General features: G+C 35.2%; 1 protein-coding gene across 3 annotated transcripts in view; it reads right to left on the bottom strand.

The window, feature by feature from the left end:
• Positions 1-21556, bottom strand: part of LOC150094147 (uncharacterized) — a 387756-nt gene that overhangs the window by 201168 nt on the left and 165032 nt on the right. For all 3 annotated transcript variants that reach the window (XM_090412301.1, XM_090412300.1, XM_090412302.1), the window contains 2 exons: positions 17127-17239; positions 9840-9946 (listed from right to left, as the gene is read on the bottom strand). In XM_090412301.1, the coding sequence (XP_090268427.1) occupies positions 9840-9946; positions 17127-17239 (220 nt within the window). The remainder of the gene's footprint in view (positions 1-9839; positions 9947-17126; positions 17240-21556) is intronic.

Below are 21556 nucleotides of genomic sequence, written 5' to 3'. Positions count from 1 at the left end.
CAAAAGAAAACGAAAGTTGTTCCCATAATAATAGGCGCTTGAGGTGCCATCCCTAAAACATTGAAAAAACATCTAGAAGCACTCGAGTTAGATGGATTAAAAATTGGGTAGCTGCAAAAGGCCGCTTTGTTCAGCACAGCTTTCATATTCAGAAAGTATTTCCATAACTCACAGGCCCTTGGGTAGGGCTCGAATTAGTGGAATATAACCAGCCTTTTACTTAAGACTGAAGAAGCAAATCAAGCTTCGATGAATATTATATATATATATATATTAAAAAAAAAACTATGTTTCCAAGAATAACTAGTTTTTATTGTTGGGCAGATTGTGAGATTTTGTTTCATAAAGTATGTGTGAGATATATTCATAGCAAAATATGAAAGATTTTCGAAAGAAAAGCGAGACTGGTGAATAAATATGTAGGTTTTTCCCTTGATCATGCACTCTGACTATTCAGGAAAAAAAAACAAATAACTACAAACAAACTGAAGGCACTCTATAGACTCTTTCCCCAGCAATCTTTTCATGAAACATTTTGGATATAAACTCCTAAAATCTACTACTCTCAAACCTACAACATATCTATGCTAAGCTGACAATGTTTCTCCATTTGATCACATCACAGGGAATATGTTTGAAATGTTTTTAGCACACATCGTGGAATCATCCTTTTCAGCCTGAAAGCCCATCATTTCATGCCACCACCCTTTCCAGCAGTACTGTGTTATCAAAACCTCAGCAAACAGGGCTAGAACTATCTGCTTGGACCACATTAGCCTCTCCACCGAAATCAATCACATTCAAAACACATTTTTAGAAAATGCCATTCTCTGCATATAGGGCACCTCGAGAAAAATTGCATTCTTAACAGACATAACACAGAGACCAAAAAATTAGTGATCCTTATCCATTCATCAAAAGATCCTCTCCATTATCTAGATCATTCAATATAACTTGCTCCTGCAAACTTACATACCTCACAACAAAACTGAAGAATAGCTGCTGACAGAAGAAAACAGAAACTGTGTCCAGCATTTATGGTACAGCCATTCCAAGGCAACAGATCACCAGTGGGAAAATACCTCTCTCTCTCGTACAGAATTAGATATAAATCCGAGAGACTATTTCCAGAATTTATATGCAGGAAGAATAGTATATTTCTTTCTGCATATGAAGACACCTTGTGATGAAGGTGAAATTTTGGCTTAATAATCTAATTAGCCAGGTTAGGTTATTTATGTATTAAGATGGTAAAATCCAAACGAAACTTCAAAATAAGAAATTATATGAAAGATTCAGATCTCTACAAGTGTGGTGAAATAGAAACTATGGAACGCTTTTTGATATGTGCACAAATGGACTTTACAAACCCAGAGATTTGGCTGAGCACATAGATGCTGCTGTCCATTGTGCAAAGCTCTGGACTAACACCAAAATTTGAACATCTATGTCCTTTTCTATATGTCTTGTGCTACTACTGACAGAGACATATGGATCAGAAACATGGAACACAACAAGAAAAGAAGAAGAGACTCTCAGAATAACTCAGCATGCAATAGAATACAGGATTTGTAATATTAGCAAAATGGAACATGTTAGAAACACGGAACTAAGAAAGAGATCAGGCATAAAAGATGTGGTAACTGCAGTATATGAAAGCAAGATGAGATGGGCCAGTCACATAGCCAGACTCAGGGATAACAGATGGACATATAGAATACTCAACTGGCAACCAAGAATAAAGAGAAAACCAGGAAGACCACCTATAAGATGGGAAGATCCACTAGTGAAATCTATGGGTATAACATGGAAGAGAGAGGCTCAAGATGATCGAGATCATTGGAGGCATCTTTGTGACCTGCACTCGTGGAGAAATCCTGAGTGAAACATAGGTCCATCAAGGTAATCTAATTAGCAAAATAATTTAATTAGGTAATTATTATCTTTAGATATGTGTTTTCTCCATTAAACATCAATGCAAGTAACCAATTTGCAAGAGCCTATCATCAAAGTGAGGATAATGTGTTAAATGTGGCAAGAACTGATGTAAGAATAGAAACTAATGATTTGGAAGTACTTAGGATATCGTAGAATCTCAATGCAAATATGGCTGTGGGATTAGGTGGGACTGGAATTAGACAGAGATAGATATGAAAGTGGAGATATGGATTTGTGGATGACTGATAGACAGGTGCCATAAAAGTAGCATATGGAAGTGCAGAATTCAGGAAAAAGCAGATGACTAGCAGTGTGCAGCAAGGCACTGTGCTTGGACCACACACCACTCTTTAATTTGCACATAAATGATATACAGAATAAGTATTTGAAGAGAAATATTGTTGTTTGTTAATGATTGGATAACATAACAGTTAATCAAGGCAGAGAGCGTGCAGGACGATTTAAACAGGCTGAGAAAAAGATAATAAATGACAGTACTTAAATTAAGGGATATTAAATCCAACATAGTTTTAAAACTGAATAAGAAACTCAAGGATTGGAATCAGAGAGTTTCTTGCCGAATATAGTAAACTATAAAGTATCGGCGAACACTTAACGTGAGCTAATGCAAGTGATCCTAGTACGTAGTACAATACCGGACGACTCGTTGCAAAGGTGAGGAAAGTTCAGATCGCTATTCTTAGGTATTTTCCATAATGTAAAAACACATTTCCTAGGAAATGTATGCTGTTATTACATTATGGAGGGAGGTCACTACCCAGACCGGTTTCAGCCTTTTTTGAGGCTTCATCAGTGAGTAGCTAGACCTGATACCAAAGTGTATAGCGAAAAGAACTTATATACTTTGCGAACGAGTTTTCCAAACAGGTGCAACCATTAAGTTACTTAAGTATAAAGAGCTAATAAACTTCATTTCGGCAATGAAAACATTACTTAAATTAAGTAATACTTAAATTAAATTACTTAGGGCTGAAACTGGTCTGGGTAGTGACCTCCCTCCATAATGTAATAACAGCATACATTTCCTAGGAAATGTGTTTTTACATTATGGAAAATACCTAAGAATAGCGATCTGAACTTTCCCCACCTTTGCAACGAGTCGTCCAGTATTGTACTATGTACTAGGATCACTTGCATTAGCTCACGCTAAGTGTTCGCCGATACTTTATAGTTTACTACATTCGGCAAGAAACTCTCTGATTCCAATCTTTGAGTTTCTTATTCGGTTTTAAAACTATGTGGGATTTAATATCCCCCTAATTTAAGTAATGTTTTCATTGCCGAAATGAAGCTTATTGGCTCTTTATACTTAAGTATCTTAATGGTTGCACCTGTTTGGAAAACTCGTTCGCAAAGTATATAAGTTCTTTTTGCTATACACTTTGGTATTAGGTCTAGCTACTCACTGATGAAGCCTCAAAAAAGGCTGAAACCGGTCTGGATAGTGACCTCCTTCCATAATGTAATAACAGCATACATTTCCTAGGAAATGTGTTTTTACATTATGGAAAATACCTAAGAATAGCGATCTGAACTTTCCCCACCTTTGCAACGAGTCGTCCAGTATTGTACTACGTACTAGGATCACTTGCATTAGCTCACGCTAAGTGTTCGCCGATACTTTATAGTTTACTATATTCGGCAAGAAACTCTCCGATTCCAATCCTTGAGTTTCTTATTCGGTTTTAAAACTATGTGGGATTTAATATCCCCTTAATTTAAGTAATGTTTTCATTGCTGAAATGAAGCTTATTAGCTCTTTATACTTAAGTAATAAATGACAGTTTAATGTGGAAATGCAAATAGTTATGCATTCTGGGATGAAAATATTATAAGTTGTTACCACATTGATGGAACTATACTCCACGAAATTGATGAAGCTCCAAGATCACATGTTGGTAGATAGAAAGCCAAAGATCACATGTTGGTAGATAGAAAGACATAGATCACATGTTGGTAGATAGAAAGCCAAAGATCACAAGCACATTGCTAAGGTAGTCAAGGTGGCTCACAGGATTACTTGGTTACTGAACACACTAACAAGCAGAGATAAGGAAGTTATCATTCATCTTTATAAAGCCTTGATACATCCACATTTGGATTACTATGCTCAGGTCTGGTCACCTTGATTTCTTGGGGATGAGGAAATGGAGAGAATCTATAGGTGAATGATCAAGATGGTGAATGGTCTGTGGGATGCTCCCTATGATAACAGACTGATGGGTTGTGGGTTCCAAAAGTTAGTTGATAGGCAAAAAAGAGGTAATATGATAGAAATATTTAAATTACTAAAAGGGTTTTAAAGGATGAAGAGGCAATATTTCAGCACTTAACTAGAAGGGACAAAACAAGAGATCATCCCTAGAAATTAAGAGTATAGTTAGCAAGGGTGCAAGGGCTAAATTTTTTGCTTAGAGAGTAGTAAATGAATGGAGTAGGTTGCCAGAGTTCTGTTGTGGGTGCCTTATCAGTCAATGAACGGTATGAAAGATTATGTAGATAGTTTGGATCTCCCATGATGAGTCTTTGTACTCCATAGAGGTAACTATGAATAATGATAACAACTATTCCAATGTCCTGAAATTCCAAAACATGCGCGCGCGCACACACACACACACACGACTACTCAACCTCTCTCTCTAAGCACACCTGGAAGAATAGAAGCAGCAAGATTATTTTCTAGATGACCTAGAAACTTCCTAAAGTATTATTTAGGTTCAGTCTAGTATATTATTTAGAAACTGGTCTGCAAAAATAACTGCTTTAAACTGTAATTTCAAAAAGAAGAAATGATGGATAAAAATAAATGTTCTCTTATCATTTCAGATATGCAATGTGTGGAATGGTAAAAGACTAGTATTTTACTTCTGTAATTGTTTTAAAGGTTTGTCGTCCAGAGTTGATACCTGTTCTATGGTGCCTTTTTATTCTTTCTTGTTTCGCTTGTATATTAGCTTTGAAATTAGCCCATATTTGCTTCCATTTCTAAGAACAACAACTAATCTTTACCATCAAATTTCCTCCTAGTTTCTCTCATTTCAAAGTAATGAAGAAAGGAAGGATATAAAATATACAGTAATGGAGTCATTGCTAAGCTATACATGAAAATTTTCACCCTACCTCTCTTCTCCAAATTGTGGACTTGAAATCCTCCACCCCAACACACACACAATTACTCAACCTCTCTCTCTCTCTAAGCACACCTGGAAGAATAGGAGCGGAAAGATTATTTTCTAGGTGACCTAGAAACTTCCTAAAGTATTATTTAAGTTCAGTCTAGTATATTATTTAGAAGCTGGTCTGCAAAAATAACTGCTTTAAACTGTAATTTCAAAAAGAAGAAATGAATTTCCATGCAATATTAGTGATGTTGCCATTTACATCACGCATTAAAAATAATGCCTGATGTAAATCTGGCAACATCACTAATATTGCATGGAAAGAAATGGATAAAAAGTAAACCAGGTCTTAGTTCTGCAGTCTAAACATAGTTTCTGACCACTTCAAACTTCTAACAAGTGGTGGTGATATTATCCAGGTGTTGAAATTTGTCTACCACCTAGTGGTATCAAGTAACAGAGATTCAATTCTGCCTAAGTTAGTTAACTCTAGATAGTTTATTGTCTGTTGGCTGGAAGATGTATCTAAGGGTTACAAACAGGCCTGCTTTTGTGAAGGTATAGGCAGAATATTTTGTTTGCTGCTGGCTGACCAGACTTCACCCAGCATACTTCATAATGTGGAGTATGATGAAAAGAAGTTTAGCATACTCCACATTTCATACTACTTCTGAGGTTTATTCCTACTTAGTTTTTAGGACATAAATACTTATTATGCAGTTTGGACCTAACTATTTAATAAAGAGAACTGCTAGGAAATTTTCTGCCCTATGGACATTGTGAAAAAATTATTGGGACAGTAAGGATGCTGTGAAGAAAGAAAGTTTGGGAACCTTTGCCCTAAACACTGAAGTCTGTCTTGGTTATCTTGAGAAAATGTTTTCAGCACCCTTTTAGGTCCAAAACAAAAACTCCAAAACAAAAGAAAAAAAGCATTTATCATATGCACTTATGGGAGAAATATAATGGACACCACTCTCAATATTTATAATGAGCTGTTACCTCCATTGTATTACAGAAATATAAATAAGTCCCATCAGAACTCCCCTTGATGTTCAACTCAGTAGCCTGTCATGGCCTTAACTTTGTTTCCTGAAAACCTAATTGCTGATTAGGATAATGAGGTCAATCCAATCTACATTATTTGTCTGTAAACTGCATATGTTCTTTCCAGTTTGTTTATTTTGCAGGATGAAAACCATCCAAAGTTTCTAGAAAGAAAAACCTTGCTGCCTCTGTATGAGACTGGTTAACTTACCCTCTGTTGAAAAGCTGTGATAAAGGTTTTTCAACAAAGGGTGAATGTCCTCTATTTGAATTTGAATCTGAATGTCCTCTAGGAGAAATCCTAAAGGATATTCATTCAAATCTAGGTTTTTCCCATCAAAGGGCATCATCATCATCAATACAGACTAAGCTAAAGATGCTCTATATCAGGGGTGTCCAACCTTTTAGATTCCCTGGGCCACATTAGAAGAAGATGAATTGTTTTGGGCCACATTGGAAGAAGACAAGTTGTTTTGGGCCACACATAAAATACACTAACACTAACGATAGCTGATGAGCAAAAAAAACGTAGAATGTATAGTTAACATATTTAAGTAATTTAAACTTCATTAATTCATGTTTTTATTATAAAAGTAAAAGACAAGACAGCAACATGAAATTAGTGAGATATTTAACATTGTTTTTGAGACACACTAATGCTTCGATGGAAGTAGTTGCAATTCTCAGTGAGTTCTCAAGGTGCTCATCAGATATTTCGGTTCTAGTTTTATTCTTCGCGTGCTTTATCCTTGAAAATAGCTGCTCACAAATGTAGGTACTTCCAAATAACGATGACATGAATAAGGCATGATTGTGAAGCAAGGGATATTTTTCTCTGGGAAGATATAGCTTATAGAAGTCCAGTAAAGAGACATGATTAAATTTTTCTTTAAGTTGAATGTCAGATTGTAGCTCTATGCATTCCATTTGAAAATTGGCAGGTAATATGTTTATGTTGACTGAAAATGGAGTCGCAAATATATCAAAAGATTGATGATTTTTCTGGAAATCTTGAAACCTCTTCTCAAATTCCTGTATCAAATCGAAAAGCAAGGCTGCATATTTTTCGTTGTTCACAGGACCGTGTTTAGCCAATGTGTCGAAATGCATAAAATTGTTTGCCTTAATTTGTTTGAAATATTGTATTGATCAGTTGGTTTTCACCTTGAAGATGCATGTTTAACTCATTAAATGAGCAGTCAAGTCTACTAAAAATGCCAAATCTGTGAGCCAGTTTTCATTGTCAAGTTCTGGCACAAATTTTATTTTTAATTCCATAAATGACTTGATTTCATTTCACAAATCATAAAATTTTTTCAACATTTTACCTCAACTTAACCATCTTACTTCCGAAAATTAAATGATGTCCCCATAGTCAGCCATATATTTAAGGAATTCCTGGAATTGGCGATGATTCAATCCCTTGGCCCTCATGAAATTTACAGCCTTGATGACAATCTGCACGACGTTATCCATCTTTAAAGCTTTTGCGCATAAATTTTCTTGGTGTACTATGCAGTGATATTTCATCATACTTAAATTTTGGGAGGCAATTGCATCGTCTTCTATTAATTTTAGAAGTCCATCACTTTTACCTATCATCGCCGGGACACCATCAGTAGCTATACCAGACATGTTCACAATGGACAAAGAAAATTGCTTTAACGTATTTTTCACTGCTTCATATAAATCTCTTGATTTAGTTGTGTCTTTTAATGGCACTAAAGAAGCCATTTCTTCAGTGATATTATATTTGTCATCAATACCTCTAATAAAAATTGCCAATTGAGCTGTATTAGTAGCATCAGTACTTTCGTCTATCGCCAAAGCATAAAATTTAAAATTAGCAGCTCTACTCTCCAAACCTTTTTTGACAGATTTTCCTATTTCATCAATTCGCCTGGCTATAGTCTGGCGAGACAAACTGATTTTAGAAAAATCCCCTTTTTTTATCAGGGCAAATTATATCTGCCACGCCTTCCATACGTTGCTTAATAAACTCATCATCGGCATACAGTTCTGATTTTATTGCTATCAAGTTTGCAACCACATAACTAGCTTTTACAATAGAATCCGCTTCAGTTGTTATTTTTTTTAAAAAACTTTGTTGAGATGATACTTTTTTCAGTTCTGCTATTTTGTCTTTACGACACATTCCTTGATATGCACTAAATTTCGCAGTATGTTTTTGCGTGTAATGCCTTTTCAAATTGTAGTCTTTGAAAACTGGCACAAATTCCTTACAAATTAAGCAGATTGCCTTAGTATTTGCCTCGACAAAAAAGTAGTCGTCTGTCCACTTTTCGTTGAACAATCTTCCTTCTATAATTTTTCTTTTTTTTTTTGGTTCGGTTTTCTTTTGAGATGCTGTGGATGCCATGAGGGAATTTAAAAAAAAAAAATAGATTGAAAATTAGAAAGCTAGGTTTAATAATCACCAAATCGCCAAATTTTTACTACTAAAAAAATTACTCGCCAAATCGCCACAAACACACGTAATGTCTGCACCTTTCTTTGGTGTCAACTTGACTGTTTACAATTGCACATTGAAAGCTGTACCAGCGTACCCATGACGCACATAGAGAGATGTCTATTGCGTGGTAAAAGTAGGAAGCAAGAGCGCTAGCACCATTTATTATGTCGAGAAGTAGCTACTCACATGGGCGGCAATTTTGAATAAATACAATTATTTGAGAATGATTTTATGAATCTCTCATTGCTAAAGAACATGTTAAATTCAAAAGTTCATTGCTTATAAATTAATAGCATGTTAAAATTGTATTTGTAGTATTATTAATGGTATTTTTTAGTCACAATCTCATAAAGTTTGTAAGTTTACGATTTTTTGTTGGGCCGCATGCAGCTCGCGGGTTGGACAAGCCGGCTCTATATGCATGAGTCATATATATTGTAGATGCTCATGCATCACTTATGAGCCTGAGACAGCACAGCATCTTTTGCTTTAATACTAAGATATCTGTCTTTGGAAGATGTCCTATATTACCTAATTCTTAACTCGTCATGTATACTGTAGATTTCCAACTTTCTGAGCAGGATTATCATTAAAAAAACATACTAAAATTGTTATAATATATACAAATATAGTTAGAGCATCATTATAAATAATCTAAATGTACTACTCTTAAAAGAATTCTGAAATTAAAAATAAATAAATATGAATAAATACATTGTAGTATACTCTTGACAGACATATTTTGACAGAAATCTTTATATATCACAATCTAACAGCAATAAGAGCCTCGCAATGAAATACGAAGCACAATGGGACACCATGGCTTCTGATTGGAAAAGACCTTTAATTCCATTGTGACAGGAAGAATCTTTATGGGAACTTCAACTGAAGGTTAGCCAATTTCATATGACAATAGCAGAGTGTTTCTTCCTGGAAATTTGAAATTTCTTCACATATACTGGAAAATTGGCTAGAGAACCCAGACAATTTATAGACCAAAAATATTATTAGTGGATAGTGGATAGCAGTGTTTTGAGTAGATGGAGGATTTAGCAGTGTGGATGGATGAATTGCTCTTGTGTGATGAGTATTTGAACTTATTGAAGGTGTCACATTATAAGTTAATTATATAAAAAAATTATAAAAATAAGCAATATTCTTCACTTTCAAAATCATACTGGTGGCATGTTCATAAACTAAACATAATTTCACCTTAAATAATTTAATAGTCATAATTTCACCTTGTAACTTGTTCATTAGAGAAGCACTGCTGAAGAGAATCAGCCAAGCACTGATGCATTAAACAAAACCGAATGAAAGCTCTTCCCTTACCAAGTGAGGTTTTCAACTAAAAAAAAAAAAGAATTAATGCATATGTCAGGTCATTTTCAATTTATTACTTAGTAAATAAATAGAGTTTTTCAAATACAGTAGATATACCACGGAACTGTACTGTTTATGTTGATAAGTGTTTGAAAATCTCCTGAACCAGATTTGCAAACATATAAAATAACATTTTTACTAATTAGTAACAATAAAAAATTGAAGAGCTTTAGACAGGTTTTCTGGAAACTTACAGATATAATATGAAAAAAAAGAATCTTTACAGCATTTCTGTCATAAAAAGAATATTGTAAAAAATTATTATTTCTGGTGGCATGGATAGGGTGATGTTTGACAGATACCAAAAAATAGGGAAGTAGAATTCAGGAGACCTTAATGGGATGACTAATGACCTTGAGTGCTAGTCATCCCATTAAGGTCTCCTGGTAGCGCCTTCCCAGATGGATAGGTCAAAAGGTAAGTGCCAGACTAGGGTCACTGAGTGACCTTAAATGATCACTACTAAACTCATCACTCCTGACCTGAATGATTCCAAGACAGGAAACTCAGAAACAGCTCCACTCAATGACAAGCAAAACCCACCAGTTTTGCAGAAAGCAGAGCCTCTCTACTCATCAGGAAGCAAGCAAACCCAAAGACAAACATCATCAAATGTCATTAGTAGTAGCCACACCCAGAAGAGATACCAAGATTGAAGTAATGCAGAAGTCATATATTTTCCATATACAAGTAGTGAAAAGGTGTAATATATCATTATTAAATTACTCTGAATGAGAGATAGATGTTGAAAGTTTTTTCACTTGGTTAAACTATAAATTAAAGATGCCAAGAAATTATATTCTTGGTTTAATCTGTTATCCAAGTGTAAGGCAAACAAAGGTTGAACATAAAGCATCTTCACAACTGGGCTACTTGTATATAGAGCAGGGGTTACCACAACGTGGCTCACGTCCATGCGTCACACGGCTCTTCACACTCTAGCAGGAAAAAAATAAACAGAAAAGAACAGACAAAAAAAAAAAAAAAAAAAGAGGAACAAATTAAAAAAAAAAAAAAAAAAAAAAGGGAGATGAGAGAGAGAAAAACAGGGTTAATAAAAATTACTGCAATAAAAAAGTTTAATTTGAAACACATTAAATGAAGTTTACTTTAAACAATTAGAATAATTTTAAAGTCAAAACACAACAATTTTAGTTACTTATTTACTAGTAGAGGCCTTCATTGTATCCATTTTCTTAGTAAGCTCCTTAAAATTAGGTGTGTAATTAGTCAAAGCAGTTCTTACAAGCTCGTTCAAATGTTCATCATTTAAAACATATCTATATTTAGATTTAATAAATTCTAAGTACTGTGTTGTGGTGGACAGGCATAGATTGGCATCCCCCACCTCCCCACCACTCACCTCGCCATGTGCACATGCACATGCACACACACTTACTCCCATACTATTGCATCGGTCAAAGGTTGCAGCTCTTCTAAATCTTACCAGAATTATTTTGGCTCCAAAAGAAAACGTAGTTGGCCACCCCTGATGTAGAGGCTAATGGCTTCATTCACAAGGCCGACTATAATTAAGACGTGGCTGTTTGTCTACCTGTTGTGCTGCTGCAATTTCAAAGGGGAATTCACATTTTCAACAGTTAACAACGTCAGCCAAAAGTTTACTTTTTTTTTTATATGCGAGATGTGTATTTTTAGCGAGAAACACCTCTCACATATATAAACAGGTTAAAATTAGCAATTAGTGCAATCTATAAAGAGGTCTATAGAGGAAACAGTTAAGGAGAAGAAACACAATATTGGCTATTTTTGAAATGCTTTAGTCCTTCAGTAGTTGGATCTGATGCTTCAAATTGCAGGCTCTATTCCATTGAATACCTGAATCAAATAAAAATGGAATATCAGTAATATGCAGTGGCAACAAAAGGTGATAGATGAAATACCACCAGGTGTTTCATCTATCAATTAAGCAAGGTGGTAGTATTTCTTCTGAAGACAAAACCACCAACCTGCTTACTGAAAGTGTGAAGAGACAGTGCTACGATTCATCTCTAGGGTAGAATTTCTTCCCTCCCCCTGCTTTCTTAATATATATAATGTGGTTGAAAACTTCACTGTTCATGCTCTCCATACCATAATTATTTAACTAGAGAGCCAGTACCATCTCCATTTGAGAATATGGCAATAAAGCAGCTTCTGCAGGCCAGATAACCCATGAGACTGAACCTGTCAGTAACATTTTGGGAAACTTCTCAATCAACCTTCTGCTTACTTTGCCAGGTTGTGCCTAGAGGGAGCCCAAGTTGGGAGCTCGTAGAAGGCATTGTCCAAGACCATGCTTAAAGTCCAGGCGCCCGCTGTGTGGAGTGGTGAGTAACATAGCCAGGTTTTAGTACCTTTGGAAAATTTGTAACTAAGTACCTTTTACAGTGCAAAAATTTCAACAACTGGTAAAACATCTTGCCATTGGCAACCTTTGACAACTATCCTAACACCAAAGCATTCCTATGCCACTGGGAGTGTATAGGTAACCAATAAGTAATTCAACCTTGCTTCATAAATTTTCCTAACATTTCACTCACTACCATAATAGTGAACATAAAAAACAGTACAGTCAATCCCAGTTTAAAATCTCTCACAAAAACCATCAAAAAAATGTCAAAAAGGTATGATCCCTTTAGGTCCTGGAATTTCATTTATATGACCTGCTTTGGCTAAAAATTACCTTACCACACTTGCCTTCATATGCTGTCTCTACTGCTCTCTTAATTCTGATGACTTGACTGACAGACCTATTTGATCTTTTGGAAAGTCAATCACATACAGTCTTAACAGTGAGATATATAATCTTTCTTAGATATATCAATGTCTATAATTTAAACTGGCTTCCCTTTCCTATATTCAAGTCAAGCTGGAAGAGCAGCTGAATGGTTAGCTTAGTAATGATTTAGCACCAATTGTTCTCTAACCCCAGAATTCCAGATAATCCTCATCATTCTCCCAACACCCTAGACATTTTCTTAATCAGTTGTCCCTCCAAATACACTGCTGATATTAGCAATCTTCTCTTGGTAACTCTGACCATAACCTTGTCCATCTTTTCTATACATAACATCCTTCTCTTGGTCAATTTTGGCTTCATAGCCTGTGACAGTATGACTGTGCCAAATAGGATGACCTACAAGATTTCTATACCTCATTTCCATGGTCTGATTATTGCTTCCACTCTTCTGATCACAGCACTTTCTTTGATCTAATGAAGTAATTCTCAATGGAATGAGTACTTTTATTCCCATTCCACTCAAACTCTTGATCCTTATCCAAATCGCAGTTTCCAATAATTATGATAAAACATGCACTAGCGTATATGCTAAAGCAGTCTAATCCAAAAATTTAGCATATGTCCAATGGTTCAAATCTCCAGCCTAGCACTCAGCTTACACTACGGTACATAACAAATGCAAAAAGATAAATAAATCCAAAGCAGATTTTATAAGGGAAAACCCACTAAGCCTACCTCCTATTCAAATGGCAGTCAAGCCTTCTGGTCCCTCACCAAAGTTGTAGAATACAAATTCTAACCTCCCTGTTTCCCTCTCACACAATGGTAAGATCTAAAGATAAGGCAGACACTTTTTGAGCATCAGGTTTCTTTCCTCCAACTATCATACAGATAACAAAAATCTCCTCCCAATAAGTCTTCCCTGGCCCTAATGGTATCCCTCCAGTTGTACTAAAATCTTATGCATCAAAAATAACAATACTTGTCTTGTATTACCTCTGCAGGCTATCATACTTATCTCACATTTATTGGAAGCAAGCTTTTATCCATCCAATTACACAGAAAGATATAAAAGTCAACCATCGCACTATCATCCTATTGTTCTTACTTCAGTACTCAAAAAAATAGAGGAAAATCATCACCAGCTAATTGCTTCACTACTCAGAGACTAATTCTTATAAAAAATATTTAAAAAAATTGTTCCTGCTGTTTTTTTCCTCGAGGGGAGCATATTCAGCAGATTCAACTGATGTTAAGATTGAATATACCAAATTGTGGGTAGCAGCCAGTAATGATAATATCTAATAAAAAAATTACAATTAATTTAAAATGTAATTAATTTAATAAATAAATTAAAAATTTAATTATTATAATTACAGCTATTTTGCCTGCTTCAGTTTAGGAGTGCCCCTGTTTAAATGTCCTTGGCTATTTACTCATGGATTCTTAGGGCATTGTGAGTGTAAATGTACCAAAAAGTATATGTAGCATAAGGAATAGAAATTTACACATACCTTTTCCTCTCTTCTGCGATGTCGAAAAACTGCTGAGTGTGTGGGGGGGGTAGGCAATTTAGTAGAATTAAGTTAGAAAAACCCGGGTTTTTTTCCCGTAATATATATAAACATATATATTATATTATATAGGGTGGGGAAAAGGTGAAAGGGTTGATTTTTTAAAATAGGGAGGGGGAAGGCGAAAGGTGGTTAACGGGGTGCGGTCCGTTTCGACTATTCGTGGTCGTCATCTGAACACATTTGGAAAGTGGATGCTATGTCAGGTCGGGTATGTGCTTCTGAAGTGTTTGTGTTGTCGCCTATTGGTCGGGGTTGACGTTATATGTTAAGTTAGACGTTGTAGTTAATGGTTTGAGAAGTTTCGCTATGAATTTTGATAAAGGGACTGTGGTGGTATTTTTGTAGGAGACTATTGGTCTCATCGGGTACCCATCTTTGTGGGTTTTTATTTTGTCCGAACATACAAGGGGTGCGTGTGGTGCGGGGGATTGTGTTTTTCAGTGTGGTTTTGTCAATTTTATTTTCATTTTTTAGGATGTGTAGGGTACCATTGATTTGTTTTATGAGGTCGGGGGTGGGGTCAATTTGCATACCACCACAGCCCCTTTATCAAAATTCATAGCGAAACTTCTCAAACCATTAACTACAACGTCTAACTTCATGATAAAAAACACGGACAACCTTTTCAAAAAAATAAAAAACCTAATCCTATCCCAAGAAGACATCCTCACTTCTTTGGATGCGGCCTCTTTATACACTAATGTGGACGTCCCCAGAACTTTAGACATCGTACACACACTACTCACAGAAGACCACACCCTACACTCTCGTACTAAACTAACGCCCACTGACATTATTAACTTAATAAAACTAATAATCTCGGCAAACTTCTTCAAGTTCAAAACAACATGTACATACAAATCTTCTGACTCCCCATGGGCCAAAACATCAGTGGACAACTAGCAGAATTATTCTTGGCACATATAGAATCACTCCTACTCCATCCTTCCCTTCCCACCGGCATCACCTTTTATGGCAGATACGTAGACGATATTCTGTGCATTGGTAATCCTACACGCATCACCACCTTAAAAACATCCCTAAACATTACAGCAACAGATTAAAATTCACCACAGAAACCGAACAGAACAAATCCATCAATTTCTTAAACTTGACATTAACCAGAACACATAACAAAATAGCCACGAAAATATACCACAAACCTTCACACATCGGAAACTACCTCCATTTTCACTCATACCATCCATATTCTGTTAAAAAATCTGTCATCTTATCACAATTCATAAATGCTTACAAATTTTCAACCAATCAAAATAGTCTAAACACAGAAATAAAAAAACTAACACAGATCTTCTTAAATCGCAACTATCCTACACAACTATTTAACTATGCAAACAAGACGGCAAAAAAACGCCAAAACACCCCAAGTACCAAAACGAACTTCCCTACACAAAAAATTATCAAACTACCATACACCCAAAACACATACAAAGCCTATAAATACATCTTTAAACATACTGACTACAAACTGGTATTCACCACACACCAAAAACTGGCAAACTTCCTAAAATCCACCAAACCTCACACACAGAAAGAAATATTTGAACAGCACAATGTATTCTATAAATTTCCCTGCCAACAAGACTGTGACATCACCTACACAGGTTTCACCATCAGGTCTCTATGGGCAAGACTACAAGAACACTTCCGTGACTGTAACATCCCTATTCCAGAACATTTAAACACTTAAAAAACATAACATCAAAAAGAAAAATCGAATACAAAGTACAGGAAAAACAGAAATAGCTGTTCACACCCTTGAACAAAAACACACCCCGCAGATAGACAAGGCCATCATAGTAGACAGACAAGACAATGAAACAATGCTAAGAATATCGGAAACAATAGCCATAAAATGTGACGCAAACTCTATCAACGTACACAGGCCCTACATAATCTCCGAGGTTTGGAAGCTTCACAACATAAAATTGAGGTCACAACCCCAACCAGTAGGCGACAACACAAACACTTCAAAAGCAGAAGCACCTACCCGACCCGACATAGCATCCACTTTCCCAATGTGTTCAGATGACGACCACGAATAGTCAAAACGGACCGCACCCCATCAACCACCTTTCCCCTTCCCCCTCCCTATTTTAAAAAATCAACCCTTTCACCTTTTCCCCACCCTATATAATATAATATATATGTTTATATATATTACGGAAAAAAAAACGGGTTTTTCTAACTTAATTCTACCAAATTGCTTACCCCCACACACACAGACACTCAGCAGTTTTTCGACATCGCAGAAGAGAGGAAAAGGTATGTGTAAATTTCTATTCCTTATGCTACATATACTTTTTGGTACATTTACACTCACAATGCCCTAAGAATCCATGAGTAAATAGCCAATGACATTTAAACAGGAGCACTCCTAAACTGAAGCATGCAAAATAGCTGTAATTATAATAGTTTATTAAGAGGAGTAACATGGGAGTTTTCCCAGAAATAATATACTTAAAAATTTAATCCCTTAGCCACTAGCAAATTGCATATAGCACATTTTATTAAGGCATTCATAAGTATTATGAGTAGCTCAAGATGGAAAAAAGTCACAAATGCCTACATTAAAATTTTAATATTGTTGTCGTTATTAATATTAAACAAAAATGTAGCGAATCAGACCTAAAACAAGAATGCTTTAGGTCTGAGTCACTAGATTTTTGTTCCATATTAATAATAAACATTAAATAATTTAGATGCATGCCACTCGTTTTTCTTTTCCTAAAAATCTCTGATTTAGTTATATTTAAAATAACAATCTTTAAGTAGATAATTGATTTGCATTAAAACAGACCTACCTCAGAAACGCATTTGACATATTTTAAACCATTATGAATCCCTTTGAAGTTTGCTAGGCATCGACAAAAATAATCCCAGTAGTCTTTTCTTGACCCAAGAAGGCTGACCTTCTCTGAGTTAAAAAAAAATAAGAAAAAAAAATGTATATATAACATCATAGGGGGAAAACTGTTTCAATCATCTAACATCCATGCTGTTTTAAGAGAAATTATTTAGATATTAAAAAAACCAGAACAAATCTCTTTTATTTTTATTTTTTAACTAGTATTATTACTAATATTACATGTCACCTTCATGTGACAATTCATGGTTAAGGGTCAAAGATAGATAAATGGAAGGAATCTCCACATAACCTTTAAGGTATGCAGAGAATGACTAGGGCTAATGACCTAATGTTCAATCCTCACTTTCATTTGATGCACCCCATCAGTAGATATTCGCTGGATACTGAACAAACAACAGAATGTGCTGGTAATTTGAAACTTGGCTGACCAAACTATATTCTATATTGGCTTAAACCAGAAAAAACATAATGGTACCACATGATAATATTACATGTTGGCTGAAATATCACCTAGTTAAACAAGGTGTCTCCCCAGCTGTTAATGATAATATAAGTAGTATCAAGAGAAAAGAAGTCAAACTTTCAGAAAATGCCATGTTGATATAACTGGCATAACTGAGATAGAGAAGACTAAAACAGGTAAGATCCTGCTAAATAATAAATATACGATGTCATATTCAGGCAAAAGTGATCGAAGAAAGGCAGTAGTAAAAGCATTCAACATCAAACATGAAGTTAAACGTCTTGATTCACAAGCAATTTCAGATAGAGGTAGGTGGATAGTTTCAAAATGAGGAATTGAACAATAAAATGTATTTGTACACAATATAAAATGATGGTACAACAAGACAGAATTTCATGCCAGCTGGGGTGTCGCCGGTTAAACAAGAGCCCACTTTGTTTTTGCGAGGGAATCAGAGTGAACAGAAAATAGTTAGCTACTGGAACAAATCCTGAAACACACCTCAACTCATCACCAGAATTCAAGATCAGTACTATCAACATAAGAAGCCTGAATGGCAAAGAAATGAAGATGGCTCAGGAATTGGATAAGTACCAGATGGACATAATAGAGGTGACTGAAACAAAAAAGACAAAAACTGGTGAGATCTTTCTGAGCAATAAATACAATGGTCTATAGTCCCAGAGAGGGTTCTACTAAGGTAGAAGTGGAAGAATTTTTTGACGCTTAAGAGATAGCAACTGACACAATGAAAAATAAAAAGTTGGTCTCCTTGTTGGGGATCTAAATAGCAGAGTAGGAAATGATTGTCAGACATACAAAAATATTTTGGGAAAATTTGGAGAAATGATCAAAGCTGATAATAATGGCAAATACCTGTTGAATTTTTGCTCAGGACATGGACTGGTTATTACTAACACAATGTTCCAACATAAAAATATGCACAAATTCACAAGAGGAGATGAATAAGAAAAGTCTCATTGACTATGTTATAGTTGATAATGATGTTTTCTCCCTGGTGCAGGACACTATAGTGTACAGAGGATTTGAAATTGGAAGTGATCACCATTTAGTCTTCAGCAGGATAAAATTAAATTTCATATTATGAAGAATAACATGTAAGAAAGTTTTAAAGTGAATAAAAGTTGAGCAGTTATCAGAAGTGAACTGCAGACTAAAATACACAAACATTATTCAAGAAAAAATGAAAGAGTTTGAGAACAGGAACCAAACCTTGGAGTTTCAGTGGCAAATCCTGAAGAAAACATTGATTAAGCCAGAGATGCATGTGGTGAGATTGTCTGCAAGGATAGAAAAATCAGAACTCCTTGGTGGACACAGTAAGTTAAAAAGGCAGTTAAGGAAAAGAAGAAAGCATATCAAAAGTTCCTAGCAAATGAATCAGCTTGTACTCTTAGAGAATACAGAGAGAAATGTAAGAAAGCTAAACACTGTGTAAACTAGCTAAATAAAAGTCATGGAAAGACTTCGGTAAGAACATAGAAAATAAATATCAAGAAGGTGGCAAAATATTCTGGAGGCTGTTGAAAAAGCTCAGAAATGAAGGAAAGAGTGCTGTAAAAGGAATTAGAGATGATAAAGGTAACATGAAAACTGGAGAAAAAGATATCCTTGATGTATGGAGTAATTACTTCGAAAAATTGCTAATTGAAACAATCAGTGACAGCACAGTGGTAAAAAATACTGACCAGGCATGCAATCAGTAATACATATCCATGTCTGAAGTAGAAAAAGCCATCAAAGCCTGAAATGTGGAAAGGCAGTGGAATTAGATGGTATTCGACCAGAAATGCTCAAGTGTGGAGATATAAAAGTCTTACAGCTGCACTGCACAGTTCAGAAGGCCTGGACAGAGGGACGAATTCCAGATGATTGGAGCACAGCTCTCATAGTATCCATATATAAAAAGGAAAATAAAACTGAATGTGAGAATTACAGAGATATTTCTCTACTGAGTGTTCCCGGTAAGATTTATGCAAGTATACCTGAGAAATGGTTGAGAAGGATTGTGGAAGGGAAGCTTGGTGAAGAAGCTGGATTCAGGACAAATAGAGGTTGTCAGGATCAGATTTTTACGTTACGATAAATAGCTGAGAAATCACGGGAATATAACAAAGATCTGTATTTAAGTTGTGTAGATCTGGAAAATGCATATGACAAGCTCCAAGATAGAAGCTGGTCAAAACGCTGCAGTTGTAGTGTCAGTGGGACATTATATCAAGCAATACTTAGTCTTCATTTAAGTTGTAAGTGAGCAGTTAGAATTGAAGGAAGTACAGGAAGATAGTTTAATGTTAAATCTGATGTTAGACAAGGATGTACATTATCCCCTCTGTTATTCATTATCATATATGGATCACGTGATGAAGGAAAGTGGTATTAAACATGATATCAAAATTCAAGATGTTAATGTCAGCTCTCTGCTTTAGGTGGATGATGTTATACTTTTAAATAAACCTGCTGCAAGTTTCCCTGACTAAACTAAATAACTGTTGTAATAGCTATGGTATAAAGGTCAGCAATAACCTCTACTACGAATCATCTCCATCAACTGGCGTTGATGGAGATGATTCGTAGTAGAGGTTAGGTGTAGAGATAGTTGTAGGTGTCCTTCCGTGATGAGTCTTCGGACTCCTTGGAGGTATCAGGAATAATAATAATAATAATAATAACGAGACAAGGACAATGAAAATTGGCAGAAGCATTGGAAATATCAACTGCATTGTGAATTTAAAACATTTAAGTTACTTTAAGCTACACGATTTTAGGTGAAGATGGTAAATTATATACGGAAATAGACTACAGAACCAACAAAAATGGTATGGTAGGAAGTCAACTGATTAAATTTATATAGAATAAGAAAGAAATTAGTCAAAACGCTAAATTAGCTGTATACAAGATAGTGTTCAAACCAATTTTAACTTATGGATCTGAGAACTGGGTCAGAAGTAAAACATTTGACCAAAGACTTGAGACTGTAGATAAGAGTCCTGAGAAAGATTAGAGGCATAAACAGATGGAATCAATGGCAATATCATATTAAAAACAAGGATATTAGAAAAGATTAGCTCTGCTTATACATCCCTGGATGCTAAGCATCCAGGGATGTGTAAGCAGAGCTAATCTCAGGTGGTATTGGTCACTTAAACAGAATGGGAGAGGTAAGATTAGCAAAACAAGTGTTCTCTGTCAGGAAAAGACCCAGAGGATGACCAAGATATAGGTGGATTGATATGGTAAAAAAGTGCCTTAGAATATAGAAATATAAGATCTGATATGGGGTCTTGACAGGTAACAGATTGATTTGGAGGAAAATTGTAAATATGAAGTTAGTAATGATGTAAATTTTCATGTAGTATTATCATATCCTGTACACCCCTTGAAGGTACATGTCAGAAATTTGTAGAGTCATGTAGAGTCATTAGAAAAGTAGCTGACAAAGAAAATAGAAAAGCTGGTCTTTGAAGATGTAAAAAAGTAAGGTGAAAATGAAATTAATTTCATGCATATAAAAATGTTTTAGGAAAATTTTGAGAAAATGGCAAAGCTAATAATAATAATAATACCTGTTGGTTTTCTGTTTAGGACATGGACTAGCCATCATTAATGCTATATTTAAACATAAAGATGTGCACATATTCCCATGAAGAAAAGTTATAAAAAGGAAGAAATCCTATTGACTATATTATTGCTGGTAGTGATATCTTACATCGTTTAGGATATAAGAATATATGAAACTTGAAATTGAAAGTGATCATTACTTACTTTTAAGTAGGATAAAAATGAATTCATACCGAATAAAAAAATATGTAAGAAAGTTAAAAAAAAATAAATTAAAAGTTGAGCAGCTTTTAGTGATGAACTGAAGTCTCAACTATACA

Source organism: Typopeltis vanoorti, chromosome 22 (assembly GCF_054136105.1).
Source record: "Typopeltis vanoorti isolate ZY-2024b chromosome 22, IOZ_Tvanoo_1.0, whole genome shotgun sequence".
Lineage (NCBI taxonomy): Eukaryota > Metazoa > Arthropoda > Arachnida > Uropygi > Thelyphonidae > Typopeltis > Typopeltis vanoorti.
Note: the sequence above shows the minus strand (reverse complement) of the source record. Positions and strands in the feature narration are given on the sequence as shown.